This window comes from Prionailurus viverrinus, unplaced genomic scaffold, assembly GCF_022837055.1.
Source record: "Prionailurus viverrinus isolate Anna unplaced genomic scaffold, UM_Priviv_1.0 scaffold_35, whole genome shotgun sequence".
In the NCBI taxonomy this organism is placed as follows: Eukaryota; Metazoa; Chordata; class Mammalia; order Carnivora; family Felidae; genus Prionailurus; species Prionailurus viverrinus.
The window spans coordinates 5,761,260-5,780,265 of NW_025927605.1; the positions used below are offsets into that span (position 1 = coordinate 5,761,260).

Sequence of the window (19,006 nt, forward strand, 5' to 3'; positions counted from 1 at the left end):
AGACACAGAGAGACAGAGTACGAACGGGGGAGGGGCAGAGAGAGAGGGAGACACAGAATCAGAAGCAGGCTCCAGGCTCCGAGCCATCAGCCCAGAGCCCGACGCGGGGCTCGAACTCACGGACCGCGAGATCGTGACCTGAGCTGAAGTCAGACGTTTAACCGACTGAGCCACCCAGGCGCCCCTCGAGTCCTCCTTTAAATGAGGGTCTCTTCCCCTCAGAGTGATGTCTGGAAGTGACCATTTTACAAAACTGGCACACCCTGAGCCAGTTAGGTGTCACGCATAGCAGGGGAGAGTTGTTGTTTCCCATGTAGGAGAGCAAGGGCTGGGTGGGACAGGGATGGGGATGGGCTGATGTTAGGTCCAATGTGGAGGTGAGATGCAGCCGAATCCAACAGCCGAAGTCAGACGTGAATAGATTCTGCTTTGCTGCAAAATAGTTGCATGACCTGAAACAAGCTACCTAATCTCCCTGAGCCTCTTTTTTTTTTTTAATGTTTTAATATTTATTTATTTTTGAGAGAGAGACAGAGTGTGAGTGGGGGAGGAGCAGAGAGAGAAGGAGACACAGTATCCAAAGTAGGGTCCAGGCTCTGAGCGGTCAGCACAGAGCCCGATGCAGGGCTCGAACCCACGAACCATGAGATCATGACCTGAGCCGAAGTCGGACGCTTAACCGACTGAGCCACCCAGGTGCCGTCCCCCCGCCGCCCAACCCTTTTTAATGCCAAAGTTCATTGTGTTAGTTAGGGTAGCTGCTATAACAAATTGTGTAATGATTTAAAAGTAATAGACATACGTTTTTTGTTTTTGTTTTTTCTCTCATGGAACAGTACTGGGTGGGTTAGTGGAACAACTGTTTTCCATGCAATCATTCAGGGACCCAGGCTAATGGAGGTTTTGCCATCTCCAGTATATGCCTTCTGAGATCATGCAAAGGGTCCTTGCCTTTCAACCCATAGGAAGGGGGGAAAGAGCATGGAGGAGCTTACAGGGGAGGTTTTAATGGGCAGGCCTGGAAGCAGCCTATACGCCTTCAACTCACTTTCCATTGGCTGGACCTCAGGCATTGGCCTTTTTTTTTTAATTATTTTATTAAAAAAAAATTTTTTTTTAACATTTATTTATTTTTGAGACAGAGAGAGAGAGAGCATGAATAGGGGAGGGTCAGAGAAAGAGGGAGACACAGAATCCGAAACAGGCTCCAGGCTCTGAGCTGTCAGCCCAGAGCCTGACGCGGGGCTCGAACCCACGGACCGTGAGATCATGACCTGAGTGAAGTCGGAGGCTTAACCGACTGAGCCACCCAGGCGCCCTGGCATTGGCCATTTTAACCGCAAGGGATGCTGGGAAATGTAGTCTAATGTCTGAACTACCGTTTGTGCGTAAACTGGAGGTAATAATGGCTCCCCACACCCAGGATTTTTTGTGAGGATTAAATAAGGTAACGAAAGTGGAGGGCTGAATGTGGCACCTGGTGTGCTATAAGCGCTTAGTACAAGTTAGCTCTTTAACCGGCAGGGCTGAGTCACAGGAATGTGTCCTTGCCCCAGTGTGGTCTGTCTTTTCATCCGCTAGTTGGATGGAGATGTATAGGCATGCTGATAAGATTTGCTAGTGACACAGAGCTTTGAGGGGAAGCAAATCTGTTGCAGGGTAGAGCCGAGATTCAAAAGTTGTTCCCACCTGGATTGTTGAGCTGAAATCCAGCAGATGGCATTTGACAAGAATGTATGTAAAGCCTTGCATGTGGGTCAGGGATGTCAGTGACTCAAGTACAGAATTGAAATGACCTACCTGGACAGCGGTTCCTTCTTTCACTTATTCATTCATTCCACAATTATTTACCAGACATCTATTCTGCTCCAGGCACTGTGCCAGGTGCCGGGAATTGGAGGTGAATCCAGAAGACCCGGTCCCTCTCTGCCTGCCAGGAGCTACACAGCCCAGCATGCAAGAGCTCCAAGGGTTGGTGAGGGAGGCGGAAAGCAGACTCCCAACTCCCAAGTGTAGGGGATGGGGAAGAAGTTCCCACTGAGACCTGAGGAAGGAGTGGGAATTAGTCACACATGTGCGTATGTGTGCATGAGTGTATGTGTGTGTGTGTGTGTGTGTGTGTAAATGGAATGTTCTAGGCAGAAGAAATGGCATTGGAAAGGCCTAGAGAAGGCAGCAAGTACAAGGACCTCAGAGAAGTTGTAGACCGTTCTAAACAGAAGGAAGCCAGAGGAGGACAGGGGATGTGGCTGGAGGGAAACTAAGAGCAGCCCCCAGGGACTGACCCCTTACCACCCCTTTCCCATGTGTTTTTGCTCCCTTAATCCTCACAATGGCCCCTGGAGGGAAGAACTCTCACTACCCCCCATTTCTTGGATAAGAAGGTTACAGCCCAGAAATAGTATGTAACTTGTCCAAGGTCTCTCTGCTGGGACGGGCAGAGCTGGGATTGGAATTTGAATCTGATTCTAGAGCCAAATTTTCAACTACTACCCTCATGCCCTTCTTGGCTTGGATTTTAGCTTCAGGACGATGGGGTCCATGTAAGGTTCAACCCAGGAGGTAATGACTTGGTGTGATTTTACATTTTAGAAAGATGTGGGGCTTGGGGTTCCTGGGTGGCTCAGTCGGTTGAGCGTCCGGCTCTTGGTTTCAGCTCAGGGCATGAGCTCACGGTTTCGTGAGTTTGAGCCCCACGTCGCATCAGGCTCTGCTGACAGTGCAGATCCTGCTTGGGATTCTCTCTCTCTTCCTTTCTCTCTCCCCCTCCCCCACTCATGCTGTCTCTGTCTCTCTCAAATAAATAAACAAAAATACTCTTAAAAAATAAAGATGTGGGGTTTTAAATGGCACAAGCTCAGCATAAACCTGCTGACACCTGAAAACAGTTTTGTCCTCAAGGGAAGAGGCTGAGTGCCTGGATCATTTGAGAAAAGGTAGATGGACATGGCAGGGGCCACCCCTCAAGAGAGGAGACCCCACAGGGGCACATGCAGTGGCCTCCCGTTCCCGGAAAGGCTGCCAGGTTCTCTGCTGCCTCTTTGGCAGAAAGGGCAGAGGATGCAAGTTATAGGGAGGGAGATTCGGGCTGACGTTTGGCATTTCTCTGAGGTTTGATCTCACCTGGGCCTGTAGCCTGGTGAATGGCTTTTAATTGTGATCCGACCGGTGGCCTGATTTCTTTCCAGCTGCCCAATTTCAGGGGGCTGGGCTGGGGCCAGAAGGGCTGAGAGGGTCTCTCTCTGGCTGCAGTGACCTGGAGAAGTCGGTGGAGAAGATCCAACGGGATGTGTCCCACAACCACCGGCTGGTGCCTGGGCCGGAGCTGGAGGAGAAGGCGCTGGTGCTGAAGCAGCTCGGGGAGACCCTGACTGAGCTCAAGGGTGAGCCTGGAGGCGAGAGTGTGGCCCGTGGTCCAGTGGGGGAGTCCCTGCTTCACCCCCACCGCCCACCCCCAGGCGCTGCCCTCCTGCTGCCTGTCCTCCCTGTCCTTGGAGCTGCTCCCTCCCCAGCTCACTCCTTCTGGTCCCCTCAGCTCACTTCCCAGGCCTGCAGAGCAAGATGCGGGTAGTGCTGCGTGTGGAGGTGGAGGCCGTGAAGTTCCTGAAGGAGGAGCCGCAGCGCCTAGACGGGCTACTCAAGCGCTGCCGTGGGGTCACAGACATGCTGGCCCAGATCCGAAGGTCTTTCTATCCCTGACTTCTTATCTCCGACCTCCGATTTCCCAGGAGGTCACACACTGGGCGTAGATCAATAGAGCGGCCTGGCCCCTTATCCTGACTCCTTTAGAGGTCACTGATATGCCAACTGGATCTGAACGTCAACTCTGACCTGTGACCCCTGGCATGGTGTAGGCTTGGCTCTCCCTTATGCTGGATGCAGTCACTCCTCCCCAGACCCTTCCATCTGTCCTGCAAGATCCCAGAGCCCTCCTCACACCCTGCCTCCCCCAGGCCAGGCTTCCCTCACACGGGGCCCCCAACACGTGGGTCTCACAGCTGCCCCTAACTCTCCCAACCCCAGGCAAGTGGACGAGGGTGTGTGGCCACCCCCCAACAATCTCCTGAATCAGTCCCCCAAGAAGGTGACGGCCGAGACGGACTTCAACAAGAGCTTGGACTTCGAAATGCCACCCCCCAGCCCTCCACTGAACCTCCATGAGCTGAGCGGGCCTGCTGAGGGAGCCCCTCCTACTCCTAAGGGCAACCCTACCAAAGGCCTGGACGCTGCTGGCAAGAGAAGCGTGGACAAGGCTGTGTCTGTTGAGGTGCTGGGCCCGGGATGGGGGGAGGCACAAGCCAGGCTCACGTATTCTCACCGCCATCCTAGGTTGGGAAGTGCCAGCATGTGGGTGCCTTTTCCTGGGGGAGGAGGAAGTCTGAGAAGCACATGGATGGTGGCATTAGTTCTGCCGGACAGAAAAGCATTTTATGAACCTGTGACAATCAAGGCAGTGTGATGCTGGCATAAGAATGGGCCCTGTGGTCAACGAAGCAGAATAGAATGTCCCCCAACAGGGCTAAGTGTATCAGGAGAGTAGCATGTGACGAAGGCGGCGTTCCAGACTTACAGGGAGCCACTCAAGGAGAAGTCTGAGGGTCCCCCAGGGGCTGGATCAAACTCCCTTCTCCATTCCTGGTGTGTGTGGCTGGGGGAAGGGGCTGCAGCCCCTGAGGCCAGGAGCAGGCAGCTGCTTCAGTGCTGATTCTCAGTCCTCCTGTCAAGGCTGCCGAACGGGACTGGGAGGAGAAGCGGGCAGCCCTGACCCAGTACAGCGCCAAGGACATCAACCGGCTGCTGGAGGAGACGCAGGCAGAGCTGCTGAAGGCCATCCCTGACCTGGACTGTGCGAGCAAGGCCCACCCGGGCCTGGCCCCCACCCCTGACCACAAGCCCCCTAAGGCCCCCCACGGCCAGAAGGCAGCCCCCCGAACGGAGCCCAGTGGAAGGAGGGGCTCAGGTATGGGGGCAGGTAGGGGACTGGCAAAGAGCCCAGAGGAGGGGGGCCCCCATCGTCAGGAGTTTGGGGTTGGTGGGGGAGGCCCTTGGGCGTGAGACCCTCTGCGGTCATCCTGCCAGAGGAGGGAGGTGCTGGGGCATCAGCATCCTGACCTTCAGCCACTATAGGGAGACCCAGAGGGCAGGGTAGCGCTGGACTCCATCCGGGGCTTTTCCCGCTGCCGTGACTGCTGCTGAGAGACCCACGCAGGGAGGATGAGCAGGCCCAGGCTCTGTCTGCATGTCATGACCAAGCACGTGCTCTGAACCAGGCTGTGCTCAGACAGGGCATGGTGCTGGTCCCTATAGTCGTGGTTTCTGTGCTCCCCAAGCCTGTGAGCTCACAGGGGAGGCAGAAATCCAACCAGGAATAGCAGTCACCATTCATTCATTCCTGCTGTACGTATTTGTTAAGCACCTACTGTGTGCTGAGGATGAGGAGATAAGACACTGCGTGTTTCCAAGGAGCTTAAAATTTAGTGGCGGTGTAATACTAACATTTTTGTTTATCGGGCACTTACTATGTGACGGGAACTACTCCAAATGCTTTCTATGTATTAATCTTTACAATTTTGCAACAACCCAGGGGGAAGATACGGTAATTATTCCCATTTTATAGATGAGAACACTAAGGCACAATGTAGCTAAGAGATCTGTCCTGAGCCATGCTTAGTGGGTAAACCAGAAAATAGGACACAGGTGCCACCTGTAGCGGTGGCCACGCAGTCCTAGAGAAGGCCCTGGAAGAGCAGGAAGGGCTTTCCGTTGGAGGTGACTTTCCACTGGAGTCTTGAAAGCAAGTAGGCCTCCATGGACAGTGAGAGAGGGCACTTCAGGGAGAGGGAACAGCATGTGCAAATGGCCGGAGGTGTGTGTTTGGTGTTGCTGAGCAGGGCTCAGGCCAGGAAGCAGCAAGCAGAGCTGAGGCTGAAAGATGGGCAGTCGTGGAGGGTGTTGGGCCAAGGAGTTTGGGCATGGTTTGGAGTCATGGGGAGCCACTGGGGCTCAAAGCAGCGGAGTGTCAGGCTCCAGTGACTTTTCTGTAGGTTGCCCTTGGAAACAGTCCCCACCCCTGGAAAAACGGGGAGGGGGAGCCTGGTGGGTCAGGCCGGGCTCTTGCACGTGTAACTGCTGTCTCTTGATGGAGAAGAGAGGAAGGTGTGTGCAGGGCAGCCGCTGAGGGGCAGGGGGGAAAGAGATGAACGAGAGCAGCGTTTCTCAGACTTGAATGTGTGCGCGAAATCGCTGGAAGAGCTGCCAAAATGTGGGTTCTGATACAGCAGCTGTGGGTGAGGCCTGAGCTTCTGCATTTCTAACAGGCTCCCAGGTGCTGCCAGTGCTGCTGGTCCGCAGACCGCACTTTGAGTAACTGGGGTGGGAGTGCACTAAGAGGAGTGACGGGAGTGGGTTTCACGGGGAAGTGAGAGAGAACAAGGAGGGACCTGTGTCCTCCTCCCTGAGCTTTCCTCTCCCCTCCTCCCTGGAGGAGGAAGCAAGGTTTCTCCCCTTGGTGCACGGACTCCAAAGTTAAGCGTCCCCTGACCCCCAGCCCCTTGGCTGCCCACAGATGAGCTGACGGTGCCTCGATACCGCACAGAGAAGCCCTCCAAGTCGCCCCCGCCGCCCCCTCCCCGCCGGAGCTTCCCCTCCTCCCATGGCCTGACCACCACGCGCACTGGGGAGGTTGTGGTCACCAGCAAGAAGGACTCGGCCTTCATCAAGGTACCAACCCCACCCGGGGCAGCGGGATACCCAAGATGACCTCTGAAGACCCTCTGGGGCGGAAGGAAAGGAGGGGGCTGGCCAGTGGTGACTCTGTTTATGGCTCGGGCTTCCACCACGGGAAGGGGGCTTCTGGCAGGGGACAGAGGAAGCGGCAGATGAGGAGCTGGAGCAGGAAAGGCCCCCCCGGATGGGGCCTGTGCGGTGAGCTGGTGCCGGAGGGGGGCAGAGCCTGGTCCTGACGGGGGCCTGGGCCTTGCAGAAGGCCGAGTCCGAGGAACTGGAGGTGCAGAAGCCCCAAGTGAAGCTGCGCCGGACCGTGTCCGAGGTGGCCCGCCCGGCCTCCACACCACCCATCATGGCCTCTGCCATCAAGGATGAGGACGACGAGGACCGCATCATCGCCGAGCTAGAGGTGGGTCAAGGGCATGCCTGGTCCCTGCGTCCTCCTGAGCCAGGCTCCTCCCTCTCCCCACCAAGCTGACCCCACTGGGGAGGGGACTGGGCTTCCGGGCTCCTGCTGAGTGCTGGCCTGTTCGGGACCCCTCCTTCTTGCCTCGATTTCGCCACCGCTGTAAAATGGGGGGAGGGGGCCCGAAGTCCCTCTTTGCAGGTTTGAGGGTTTTTTTATGGTAGTCTCTGAACCCACCCCCAGCACCGCTGCCCCGAGACCCCCTATGCTCTGAGACCCCCAGGCCTGAATGTTCTGAGAACAGAGTGCTTTAACACCCTGATACCCACGTACCTTGAGCACCCCCTGTGCCGTAAGTCACCCATCCTCAAGTGCTCTCAGCCCCTCTCCCCAAGTGGCTGGAGACCCTGACTACCTAGGCCTCGGGAGGAGGAGACAAGATGGCGGGCAGAGTGGCCAGTGAGCATGGTGCGGGGCTGAGGAGTAAGGCTGGCGTCCCTCCCGGTGGGCCACAGGCCAGCACCCCTGTCATCCTTGTGCCCCCTTCTCCAAACCTGCCCCCACCTTCTGCTCCTCAGGTGTTTGAGAGAAGCTCAGTGTCTTCCCTCCCCCCCACGCCCCGCCGCCAGCCGATCCCCACCTTGCTGGCACCCCAGGACCTGGGGCCCCCTGGGGGCTCAGCCCAGGGCCCCACATGGAAGGTAACGGGCTGTCCCCCACCTCTCACGGCTCTGTCTCTGCCTGTGCCTCCACACCTTCCTCTCCTCACCTCTCACGCTAACCTGCTAACACGCCAGTCACGTCCCCACATCTGGCCACTGCCACAGCCTCACCCGCCTGGCCTCACCCCTGCCCTGCCACAAGGACAGGCGCGTAACCCTTCTCTCCCTCCCTCTTCGAGACTCTAGCAGTCTGGTACCTGGTGGCGCCTTGTGTCTGCATTTTCTTACAGGCTTGATTCTGAGTTGGGTATTTTGTTCCAATCCGCAGCCAGAGTTCAGATCTGACCCAGAGCCTGGGTTTTGTCTTGGTCCAAGATGGGAGCTTGGATCTTGCTCACTACATGACTTTAGGTCCAACTCAGAATCTGACTTTGTCCTGAGCCCTTGCCTAGTCCCTGCACCTGACTCCTCTCCTCTGCTGCTGGTGCCAGGTGGGGGCTCCGTTTCCCCCCCTAGAATCTATGCCTTGCACCGGGGACCAGGAGAAAGGCTCACTGATAGCCTCCTTCTATCCCATGGCCCCAGTGGTCAGGGAACTTGGAGTAGAAGCAGCCTATGCCCTTCCTCAGCTGCTGGTTTTGTCTCTTAGCATTGGGAAGTTCTTCCTTCTCTCTAACTTCAGTCCTTGCTGCTGTCCTGCTACACTTATTCTCTCTTTATTCTTTCTTGGGAATTTGGGGGTAGACCCGCTGTCTGCACCCCCCTCCCAGGGGATTGTGCTTGGGGAGGGGGACCTGGGGAAGGCGGCCTGGGAATCTCTCCCTCTTCCCAGTCAGGTTGGGGCAGGAGGGCCTCTGCTCTGGGGAGAGGGCGGCCTCCTATGCACACACATGCTCACCTACCTTGTCTGGTTCTCTCTGGCCCACAGTGGGCTCCACGCTGTCTCGTACCTGATTTCTGGCCTGGCTTGAGGCTTGAAGCTTGTGGTGCTTTGGCTCCCTGGCCAGGGGGAGCAGACAGGCACTAAACAGGTGGACAGAACTGTCTGCCGGGCAAAGGATGGGCACAGAGCAGTCTAAGGAGCCATCTGGGGATGAGCAGTACGGAAGGGGTGCCCCATGGACTGGCCATGCCCTTGGCACTTTGGCCCACTGCACCCAGCCGCTCCTTCCTCTTTCTGGCCTTTGGGAGCTAATCCTGAAGGGGTCCAGTGGGCAAAGCCCCCCTGCTGGCCTTTTGGGCTGGCTTCCCCTCTGCATCCTGTGGCGCCATCGAGCAGTGGAGCCGGGCAGGCATGGGTCGCCTCTCTGTCTTCCCAGCCTGCACCCCGCCACCTCCAGGTAAGCAGGTGGCAAGGCTGGGTGGGTTGCCTTGGGGGAGGGAGGCTTGAGGTCCCTGCTGCCCCCCTGGAATATCCCCATGGCTCCTTTTGGTGGAAAGAGCACTGGACTTGGAGTCAGACTGCCTGGGTTCAAATCCTGGCTCTGCCACTAACTAGCTGGGGGTAAGTGACCTTGGGTGGATCTCAGGACACCCACCCTCAATGTCCTCATCTGTAAAGTGAGGACCACAGGAGCAGTAGCCATTTCGTGCCAAAGAAGAATTTGGCTGAGCCCCTCCCCTTGTGGCTGTGAAGCCCTTGGAGAAAGCTCCAAAAGTAAAGGGTGACGGGGCCAGGAGTCTCTGGCCTGAGATTAGGGTGACAGCCCCACCCTTTGAGGCCAGGTCAATTCAACAAATAGCTAATATTTGCCAAGTGCTGACGCTGTTCTAAGCACACGCTCTTGTGAGCTCACTTAATTTTCCACCACCTCTCTGCTCTTGTTACCTCATCGTACAGATGGGCAAACTCATGGGAGGACCCATGGGACCTGCTCCCGGAGTTTAACGTGGGCAGGGAGAGGCAACCCTGTGTCTGTGCTTCCCGATAAACCAGCGTCTCTGCCAGCAAGTGGGAGACCACAGTGTGGGGTCGGAAGAGGCCCGAGTTCTAGTCCCAGCCTTGCCTCTGACTTGTTGAGCGAACTCAGTCACCACCCTCCCCTGCCTCAGTTTCCCCATCTGTGAAAGGAACGGGCTGGGCTCACCCGCGTCTGACCCCCCCCCCCCCCCCCGCCCGCACCATCCCAGCTCAGGGTGTTTGGTTTGCAGGGATCATAGTCTCCCTCATCTTTCTTCTCCCTCCAGGCTGCCCCAAGTCCCAGGGCTTTCTGCGTCCCCCAGATCATCTTGACGGAGTGTACCCCCAACGCTCCCTCCCCACCGGAGGCCAGACCTGAGGAACCCGGTCACAGGACAGCCCCCACCCCGCGACCCCGGACCCTGGCTGGCAGTGGGAGGGGCTGGGATGGTGCACGGGCCCTGCCAGAGATAGTGACCAAGGCTGCCCAGCCCAGGAGCAGCTTGGCGCCTGAGAAGGACGGGGCGGCTCAGAAGAGACTGGGGACGAGGAGCTGCATCGCAGAGGAGGGAGGAGCCGGCGTCCCCTGTTCTTGGGGACCAGCCCCTGACGGGACTCTGGAGCCCTCCACTGCTGACAGCCACCCAGAGGAGACCCCCAAGGACACGGGACAGGATGTCCAACCCAGCAGTGGGGAGCCCAGGGGCCAGCCCGCTGCCGGCCTGGGCTGCACAGTGAGAGGCGCCACCACCCAGCGGATGGACAGCCTGGAGGAGACACTCCGGGAGCTGGAAGCCACTCTGAGCCAGATGGGCGCAGCCCTCGCCATGGGGCCCCCTGGCAGCCCCCCACCCCTGCCACCCGGTCCCCAGGTGGCTGCCTCCTCCCCTAGCCTCTCCCCCTGCCTTCATGCTCTAGACTCTGTCCTCAGAGCTGCAGAGTGGGAGGGCTACAGGGGCACCACACCAGCCCCCTCCTCCCACTGGCCTTTTCTCAGCCCCTGCCAGCCTCCTGAGAGCCCGGTGCCATATGGGGTTTGCAGGCAGAGCCTGGGAGGCTGGGAAGCTGGCCTACCCAGGGATCAGCCCAGCCAGCCCTGGCAGGGACCGGGTCCTCTCCCCTCTGCTCTGTATCTATAAACCAACAAATAAAGTTCTCTCCTCCTTTTCCATCCCCACGCTCCCCTCCCCCTCTCCTGTCTGACTCTCTTTGCCTCTGTTGTTTCTCTGTCTGCGCCTCTGACTCCCTGGGGTGGTTCAAAGGAGCTGGGCTTGTCCATCTCTAGGGAGACTTCACCCCCATTCTCCCGTTCAGAGGAAGACATAGGTCTGGGGCTGCTAATCTGACTCTGTCTGCTATTATAAAGACCCCGCCTCAAATCTCAGGCATGCTCTGCCAGACCCAGCAGTGGGGGTGATGGCAAGGACTCTCACTTTGGAAGTGGCTTCCCCGGGAGAGTACCTGCTACCCCTGGGTTACTCAAGGAAACCACCAAAGAGCCCTCCCTGGGGAGCTGTTGGGAACCTGGCTGGGAGGCCCCTGTCCCCTCTTCTGCAGGGAGGCCTTAAACCTGGCCTCAGAGAGTGGACCTGGGTCCTGGACTGGGATGTGGGGCCCGGGAGGTCCAAAGGTCTCCAGTTGCCAAGGGCCCACCGAGGAGGTCCCAGCCCAGCCCCAGAGATCAGGTCACCCAGCGCCTAGGATTCCGGAATGATCCCGCCTCCAACCCCCACCCTGTTCCTCTTCCTGCAGAGTGGTGGTGGCAGTGTGCCACCCATGAAGGTGGTGACTCCAGGGGCCTCTCGGCTGAAGGCAGTCCAGGGCCAGGCAGGCAGCCCCGACAAAGGCAAGCATGGCAAGCAGAGGGCCGAGTACATGAGGATCCAGGCCCAGCAGCAGGTAGGTGTGGGCGCTGTGGGGTGGGGCTTGGCCCGTCCTGGCCCCTCCCCCCCCCCCCCCCCCCCCCCGCAGTGCTGTGTGCTCCTGCTGTGAGCTGGGCATCTCCTGCCAGCTGCCCGGAGACCTCCTCCCTGCCAGCACGGCCCCACCAGTTCCGTGAGCCATCTTTTCCCTCCTCCCGTCAACCCTGGCTCTCTGGAGCTGCTCTACAACATACATGTTTAACCAGGCCACTCTCCTTTTAGGAGACCCTCACTGGGAGCCGAGAAGGTCTCTCCCCGGCTGCTCCTGGAGGAGGGGGAGCCGGAGGACTCATGTCCCCACTGGCCCGATGCCTGAGGCCCTTCCAAGGCCGGGCCTGCCCTGGGGTGTGGGGGCGGGCTGCCGTGTCCCTTTGTCCTCCTGCTTCTGCTCCGCTTCCTCTCCCTGCTCTCAGCCCCCCTCTCGCGGGGGTCGGGTCCTCCCCACTCTCCTCTTGGCCTCCCTCTTGGATTTTGGGCCGTCTCCCGCCTGAGGGAGAGACCAATTCTGCATCTGCTTTTCAGTCTTGTGTTTGGGCTTTGGTGGGTTCCACTGACGTCAGTGGGGAGGGGGAGATGTGGCCCCCAGGTGGGCTGGGAATGACAGGGCTGCTGTCACCTCTTTCAGATTTAGTCAGCGGGCTTGGGGGCAGGTGTATGGAATTGACAGCCTCACCTGTGGGTGTTTCTGCCCTTTGGCCTGCCGTGTGGCCTGGTCAGAAGGTGCAGGGTGGTCCCTGGGCCTAGATATTGAGAGACCTTTAGCGTGCTCATTTGGTTCAGTAGCATTTCTGAGCACCTGCTGTGTGCCAGGCCCATTCTGGGTGCTGGGGTGGGAGTGGGTGCTATAAAATGTCCACATACTGTGACCTGAAGAAGGTTCTGGGCTCCGAGGCAGGAGGTTAGAGATGGCAAGTCCAGCTACCTTCTTTACAGATGAAGGGACAGCTCAGAGAAGGAAAGGGGCAGAGCCAGGATGGGACCCAGGAATCGCAAAGCCCTTTCTACCACATGGCCCTGGGACGGCCCTGGGCACGCAAGGCCCTGCCTCCCTGTCTGCTGGTTCCCTGGAGAGACCCCTGGAGACGGGCCACCCAGGCCCCACCCGCCCCCGACCAGCTCTCCTCACTAGCTCCCTGCTGGCCCGCCATCTTCCTCATGGGTCCCCAGACACGTCCTGCAAATCCCACCCCCAGCTCTTCGTCCTGCCACCACAGTGCACGAGTTCCCCTCGTCCTGTCCGGGCCGGTCCCTCCTTCGTGTCCACAACAGCAGCTGACATTTGCTCACTTGTGCCAGGCTCACACATTATATCGTTTCACATTCACCACACCAGTCCGAGGAACATCCTCCTGATCCCCCTTTGTTAGATGGGGAAACTGAGGCTTTGCCCGAGGTCAGGCCGCTGGCAAAAAGAGCAGGACAACATCCAGGCTGTGTGAGGCCCCTCCCCCACATACCTTGCCTTCGGCCTCTTCAGTGGGCACCTTGCTGGGCTACAACTCTGCTCTGTCATCTCTCTCCCTGACTTCCCCCGCTCCAGGCACCCAGCTCCTCTCTCCTGCCCCCTTGTCCCCTCTGTGGCCTCTACGCCCTCTCCTCCATTCAGTTCCCAGCCCACCGCACCTTCCCTCCAGCCTCAACCCAGGGCTGGGCTAGGTCTCCAGTGGCCCCCAGACTTTCTCTTCCTCCCATGCCCTACTCCCCTGTCCGCAGGATGTGCGGTATAGACCCTGCCCCCCCACATACACACGAGTGCGCGCGCACACACACACACACACACACACACGGGGGAGCTGTGTGTAGACCCTCCGTTCCTTGCTATCCTCTCCTCCCTTGTCAGCCCTCACCCTGACCCTCCTGACTCCTTTCTGGGCGTTTCTCCTCTGCCTCTTCACTTCGCTGGGCCCCACTTCCTCCTGGGCCTCTTAGCTCTTCATACCACACACACCTCCCCCTGGCACCCTCTGTCCCTGGCCGGAGTCTCTGTTCTGAGCCCAAGCCTGCCCATTAGAAAATGTCACCCTCCCTCCCCGGGGCATCCACCACGCTGGGGAGTCTCGGTGGTTCCTCCTTCCTCCCTCACCACCTACTGTCCATGGTTCTCTCCCCACCAGGACCACAGGCCTAGCCATCCCTCTCACTCGCACTGTCTAGGAGCCTTTCTTTAAAAAAGCACCTTCTCCCTAATAAAGCGATATATGTTCCTTGTGGGCATTTCTTAAAGCAGCAGGGGAAAAAAATCATCCTATGCCTCACTACCTAAATGCATGCCCTTCTAAGGTCTCCCTGTGATTTCTGTCACCTCTAGCCTATTTTCCCAGACCTGTGGGCTGGGGAGGGATATTTGCAAAATGCAAATTATCGATTATGTCATTCCCCCAACTCCAAGCCCATGCCCACTGCTCCCTGCCGGGTGAGAACATCACCCAGGGTGCTTTGTGACCAGCCTGGGTTCCTTCCTCCTGGTTCTCCTGACACCCTCCACCCACACCCTAGATTTGCTCCAGCCACACTGGGTCAGTGTCCTCCGGGCCCAGACACCGCTCCGTATGGGCCCAGGCTGTGAACTTGGTCAAAGTCCTCGGCCTTCTGCAGGCTCCTCCCTCATCTGTACAATGGGGACAGAAACCCAGCAGCAGGGTTCTGAGGTCACATAATACCTGGTGTGGGAAAGAACTGTGAGAGCCCCCATGGTGCTCTGCTCAGGAGAGTCCCCACAATCCTCCACTGCCCTGGACGTTTGTCAGTGCCAAGGGCCAGGCAGCGACCTTTCTCCTATCATGTGGTTCTAACATTTGGGGCTCAAAGCTGCCTTTGACAACGACAAGGGGAAGGAGAATAAAAGCGCCAGGACTAGAGACACCAAAACTAGGGGGAAGAGAGTTCCAAGATGGGGTTGCAACAATGCCTTAATCCTACCGAGAAAGCAGAGGAAACAGTTGAGGAAAAAGCTCTTGGATGTTGTGCTCAAGATGCAGGGGTGGGATGGTAGCCAGATTTCCAGGGGCGTGCGGATCCAAGGCCTGGTGCAGATGGGAAATCGTGGACACCCCCTCTTCTGCTAGGGCCTGAGAGATCAGTTGAACACCTGCTATAACCCCCCAGGTGGTCCTGCCTCCCTGCCCCCTGCATTGGCTGCCTTCGCTCTCAGGGGTTCTAGGCACACAGATCTGTTTAGGAGGAGGAGAACCTACCCAGGAGCCCCCAGCTGACCTCCCCTCTCTTCTCATTGCCCGTTTCCGAATCGGTCACTGGCCAGGAGAACAGAATTGTTCCAAATGTGTAGATTGCTTAGGACCCACCCCACCTGGGCTGAGGGAAAGGCCCACGTTTCCTGATAGATGGAGGCCTGATTCAGGCAGGATTTCATCAGCGAGGAGGGAGGGCGTGTGGGCCTGGGAGGAAGTGACCCTGGAGGAGGCACCAGCCAGCAGGGTCTGCCGACATGAGATGGTCTGTGCCTGTGCGGAGATCCGTGACCTAGCGAGGAGCTGCAGGCCAGCACGCTCAGGGCGTGGAGCGGGTGCTAGACTCTGACCCACGGGAGGAGGAGGGCTGCAGGGCTCAGCCCTCTGGGCCCAGCTAATGGCTCTGGTCTCCTCCCAGCTGAAAGCTGAAGGTTTCTGCCTTGCCGCAAAGGTGACAGAGCTCTGTTTCTCCAGACACAATTGGAAGTGACAGGGGAAGACTGGTTGGTGAAATGAAGGGATAGAAAACTTGAGAGACAACTGCTGTGTTACCTGAGAAGTGAGCTGCACGGGGACAGGAGCATTGGGCACAGGGGGCATGCTCCCTCAGCTTCAGGAGCGGGGACTTTAGATGTCGCCACGGCCAGTCTCCTAGAAGGGAGGGATGGCTGATAGGGCTTTATAAACAAGTGCTCCAAGAGCAGCTACAAGCGATCTTGGTCTCCATGAAGAAGGAGCGGGGGTGTCCACACAGGCCATTTACAGGCCTTGCGCTGGCTGTGGGAGGAAGGGGCCCTCGCCTGGGTGAGGACATGTCACCGGAGTGAATAGAGGAGTCAGGTGGCTGTACAAGCTGGAAGGCAGATATTCCAAAGACCAAAGCTCAGAATGGACCAGGGCTCTTGACAAACGCTAAAGGGAAGGAAGAGAAAAAGCTTTTAACTAGAGAGATGGGTTGAGAACAAAGAGGACAGCCCGGAGGGAATCAGCAGCCAGCTTGGGGACACGGTGAGATGTGAGGGGACACAGGGGGCTCCCCTCCCACCCGGCTTTGGGAGAAACAACTTTGAATGAGAAAGGGTGGGAGGGGAGGGGCAGGACTGGAGCCCAAGGCTAGTGACCCGGAGTGAGACAGCTCTAGGTTGCCTTGGAATGAGCCTGCGTCCGGGCCCAGGTACCAGGACCCCGTGAGCAGGGGCCATGCCTGGCACATGGCCCTCGGTCAAAGGACTGAGTGAACGGAAAGATCTTGTGGCTGCAGCCCTGGAACCTCTTTGAGTCCAAACAGAAGAGCTACGGTAAAGGGGGAGGGGTTAGGAGGCCCCGACGGGAGACCCTTGCCTTGATTTTCATAAAGGGAAAATGCAGACTGCAGACGACTTGTGCGATGCGCAAAACCCAGATGAATCACTGCACGTGTGGAAAAAGAAATGGTGATCATCAACAGCAAGGGCAGGTTCACGGTCAGCCAGTCAGGCTGCCTGAGATCTTCTCGTTGCCCTTGCTGGTGCTGGAGGCGCTCTCTGCCTTCCCTACCGGGAGGCATCTGCTAAAGCCCACCCAGCGGCGGGTGGTAGTGTAGGTGGGTGGGAAATGGAGTGACCTTGCCCAGACCGAGGCTGTGGGAAGTCTCTAGTGATGTGCCACAGCACTCTGTTTCCTTCCGCTTCCTTCCTTCCTTCTTTTTTTTTTTTTTTTTTTTTTTTTTATCAGTGCTATTTGTTTATCATACTAGTGGCTTTGCGGGGGGGTGGGGGGGGGGTGGGGAGGGGTGGACGACTACAACCACAGAGAGAAACCCGGTCTGCGGAGCCCTGTCCCAGTGGCCCTTAAGGTCGTGTGCAGCAGGGTCACCTAGGGTGCCGGCCTAAAATGCAGATTCCCGAGCCTGAGCCAGAGGTAGGTTCTGGAGCAGGGGCCCCGAAATCTGCATCTGTGACACATCATCCTCTGGAGGTGATGCAGGTGGCTCTGGAACCATACAAAGATCCAGACCCAATAGGGACACAGGGAGTCCGCCAGAGGCGGGAGGAGGCGTGGCTCTTTCTAATTATCAGAGCTGACCAGTGAGGGCAGACACTTCATGGGGGAGTGACCTCCCATAACCCACAACCCACAAGGCTGAAGGCTGGAGGAGCACTTGTAGGGGATGCAGTGGGGCTTCCTGCCTTGGGTCAGAGGCTGGAGGCAGTGAATGCCTTTTCTTCCAGCTTGCGGTGGGAGGGATTGGGGGGGTTCTTTAGAGAAGTGCTCCCCCAGGGAGGACAAGCTTGCCCCTTAGTTGTCCCCATAAGACCTTCTGCTTAGTAGCAGCCTCCTGCACAAGCCAGAAGGGGCCCTGTGGGGCTGCTGGCCCGTTGAGACTAACACCCCACCGACTCCCAGCCTGGGCCTCTAGTCTCTCTGCCCGCACCCCTGTGGCGGCCAACCTCTCACACCTTCCTCCCTCTCCTGTCCTCCCCACTCCCACCTCCCTGTCCACCTGTCCTTGGTGTGGTCTCCCCTGTGTTTCTCTGGTCTCTCTCCTCCTCCTTCTCTCTTTCCCCTAAGTAACCCTGGTCCCTAGGCCTTTGGGTCCAACTCTGTCCCCACCCCCCTACCCTGTTCTGTCCCCCACTGTGGCCCCTTCCTCCCCATCCCAGGGGATGACTCTCTCCAGATGCCCCTCTGGCTTCTTCCTTTTGCAGTTAATGTTCTCTTGGATTTGTGGAGGTTTTTCATTTTTAAGAACTTCAGCTGGGGACCAGCATGAAGGCTCTCCATTCCTCTCTCTGACCCCCTGACCCCTGTTTTTGTTCCAGGCCACTAAACCATCTAAAGAGATGAGCGGGTCGAATGAGACCTCAAGCCCAGTCTCAGAAAAGCCCGCGGCTTCCAGAACCTCTATCCCTGTATTGACTTCCTTTGGGGCGAGGAATTCTTCCATCTCCTTCTAGAAGCCCCCTCCCACCTCCACCTCAGCCTGTCCCCCCTCCTCACCCCTGTCACTTCTCTCCCCGCTCACCTTCCTCTCATCTCCACCCTACCCCCACCCCATTCTCTGGACCCTCTGAAGGGTTTGCCGCGGGTGTGGCCCTCCTCCGCTCTCTGCACCCATCCCCTTGTTGGTGTTTTTGGTTTTTTAAACGACTCACTTTTAATTACCTTTTTTTTTTTTTTTTTTTTTTTAAGTAAAACAGTAAAACTAAAAACCAAAACACACCACCTTCCCTTGATTTCCTGTTTCTGGCCTGCCTCCTGTCATCCTTGCTCCATTTTCTCTTTACCCACGCTTCCTCCCAAGTCCATCCCCACGTTTCTGCACCCTACGCTCCCTTCCTGAGAGCACTCCAACCAAACTCTGAGCCACGGAGACTTGGAGCGGCGGGACACCCCTCTCCCCTTCCTCGGAAACCTCCCTGGAGGAAAACCTGGACGTTGGACCAACCCCCACTATCAGGCCGGCAGCCAGGACGCAGGGAGACTCTAGCCCTGGAGGTGCCCCACCTGCCGGCCTCAACAGGACTGAACTCCACTCCGCTCCCTTCTGCTCCTGGAGTCATGATGGGTGGGGCAGGGGTGGAGGGGCCGGTATGAGGCCTTTGAATCTGCGTGTCCGTGTCTGTGGAGACGAGTTGGCTTCCTGGGACTCCCTTCTTGTTTGTGGTGAGGAGCCGCCTGGCCCGTGCCGAGCGAGGAGGGGGCCCTGCTGGACGGTTGGTTGTGGGTGGCGGGTTGAGCAGACAGCCTGACCCTCAGGGGGTCACTGCCTTGGAAGAGGGCAGCCCCGAGGAGGGGTATTTGGTACTTTCAGTTTCCTAATTTAGCACTTTAAATGACATTAACTTATTTAACGGGGGTAGGGTGGGCAAGAATGAAGGGCCTAGAAAACTAGATTTGGGGACCTGGAGGGTGGGAAGGGGCTGGTTGTGAGGGAAGTGGGGGGAATAGAGAGGGTCTGATGGGGGGGGGGGCGGTAAGGACAGCTCTGACCCAAAGGTCAAGTGACATGACCTTCAGCCATCTTCTTTGAGATAATGAGGGTTTTCAGGGAAGGGATGCGATGTGATTTTTTCAGCGGGGAGCTGGTGACCCTTGGTGAGTTCCTTGAGGGTCCCTGAGGCCTGACCTGCCAGCCAGCGCCCCTAAACCGACCTGTGGATGCCTGTGTAGCTTTAGGCCAGGTCCTGAGAGGAGGAGAGAAAGACCAATTTTGGTTCTCA

At 57.8% G+C, this 19,006-nt stretch overlaps 1 protein-coding gene across 8 annotated transcripts in view; it reads left to right on the top strand.

The window, feature by feature from the left end:
- Positions 1 to 18,618, top strand: part of SRCIN1 (SRC kinase signaling inhibitor 1) — a 66,908-nt gene extending 48,290 nt beyond the window's left edge. For 6 of the 8 annotated variants that reach the window (XM_047846062.1, XM_047846063.1, XM_047846064.1 and 3 more), the window contains 10 exons: positions 3,253 to 3,383; positions 3,536 to 3,683; positions 4,024 to 4,267; positions 4,726 to 4,960; positions 6,566 to 6,720; positions 6,983 to 7,135; positions 7,711 to 7,833; positions 9,982 to 10,566; positions 11,447 to 11,593; positions 17,606 to 18,618. In XM_047846062.1, the coding sequence (XP_047702018.1) occupies positions 3,253 to 3,383; positions 3,536 to 3,683; positions 4,024 to 4,267; positions 4,726 to 4,960; positions 6,566 to 6,720; positions 6,983 to 7,135; positions 7,711 to 7,833; positions 9,982 to 10,566; positions 11,447 to 11,593; positions 17,606 to 17,740 (2,056 nt within the window). In that variant the 3' untranslated portion in view covers positions 17,741 to 18,618. The remainder of the gene's footprint in view (positions 1 to 3,252; positions 3,384 to 3,535; positions 3,684 to 4,023; positions 4,268 to 4,725; positions 4,961 to 6,565; positions 6,721 to 6,982; positions 7,136 to 7,710; positions 7,834 to 9,981; positions 10,567 to 11,446; positions 11,594 to 17,605) is intronic. The other 2 variants (XM_047846069.1, XM_047846070.1) reach the window with 2 other exon arrangements.
- The last annotated feature ends 388 nt before the right edge of the window (positions 18,619 to 19,006 follow it).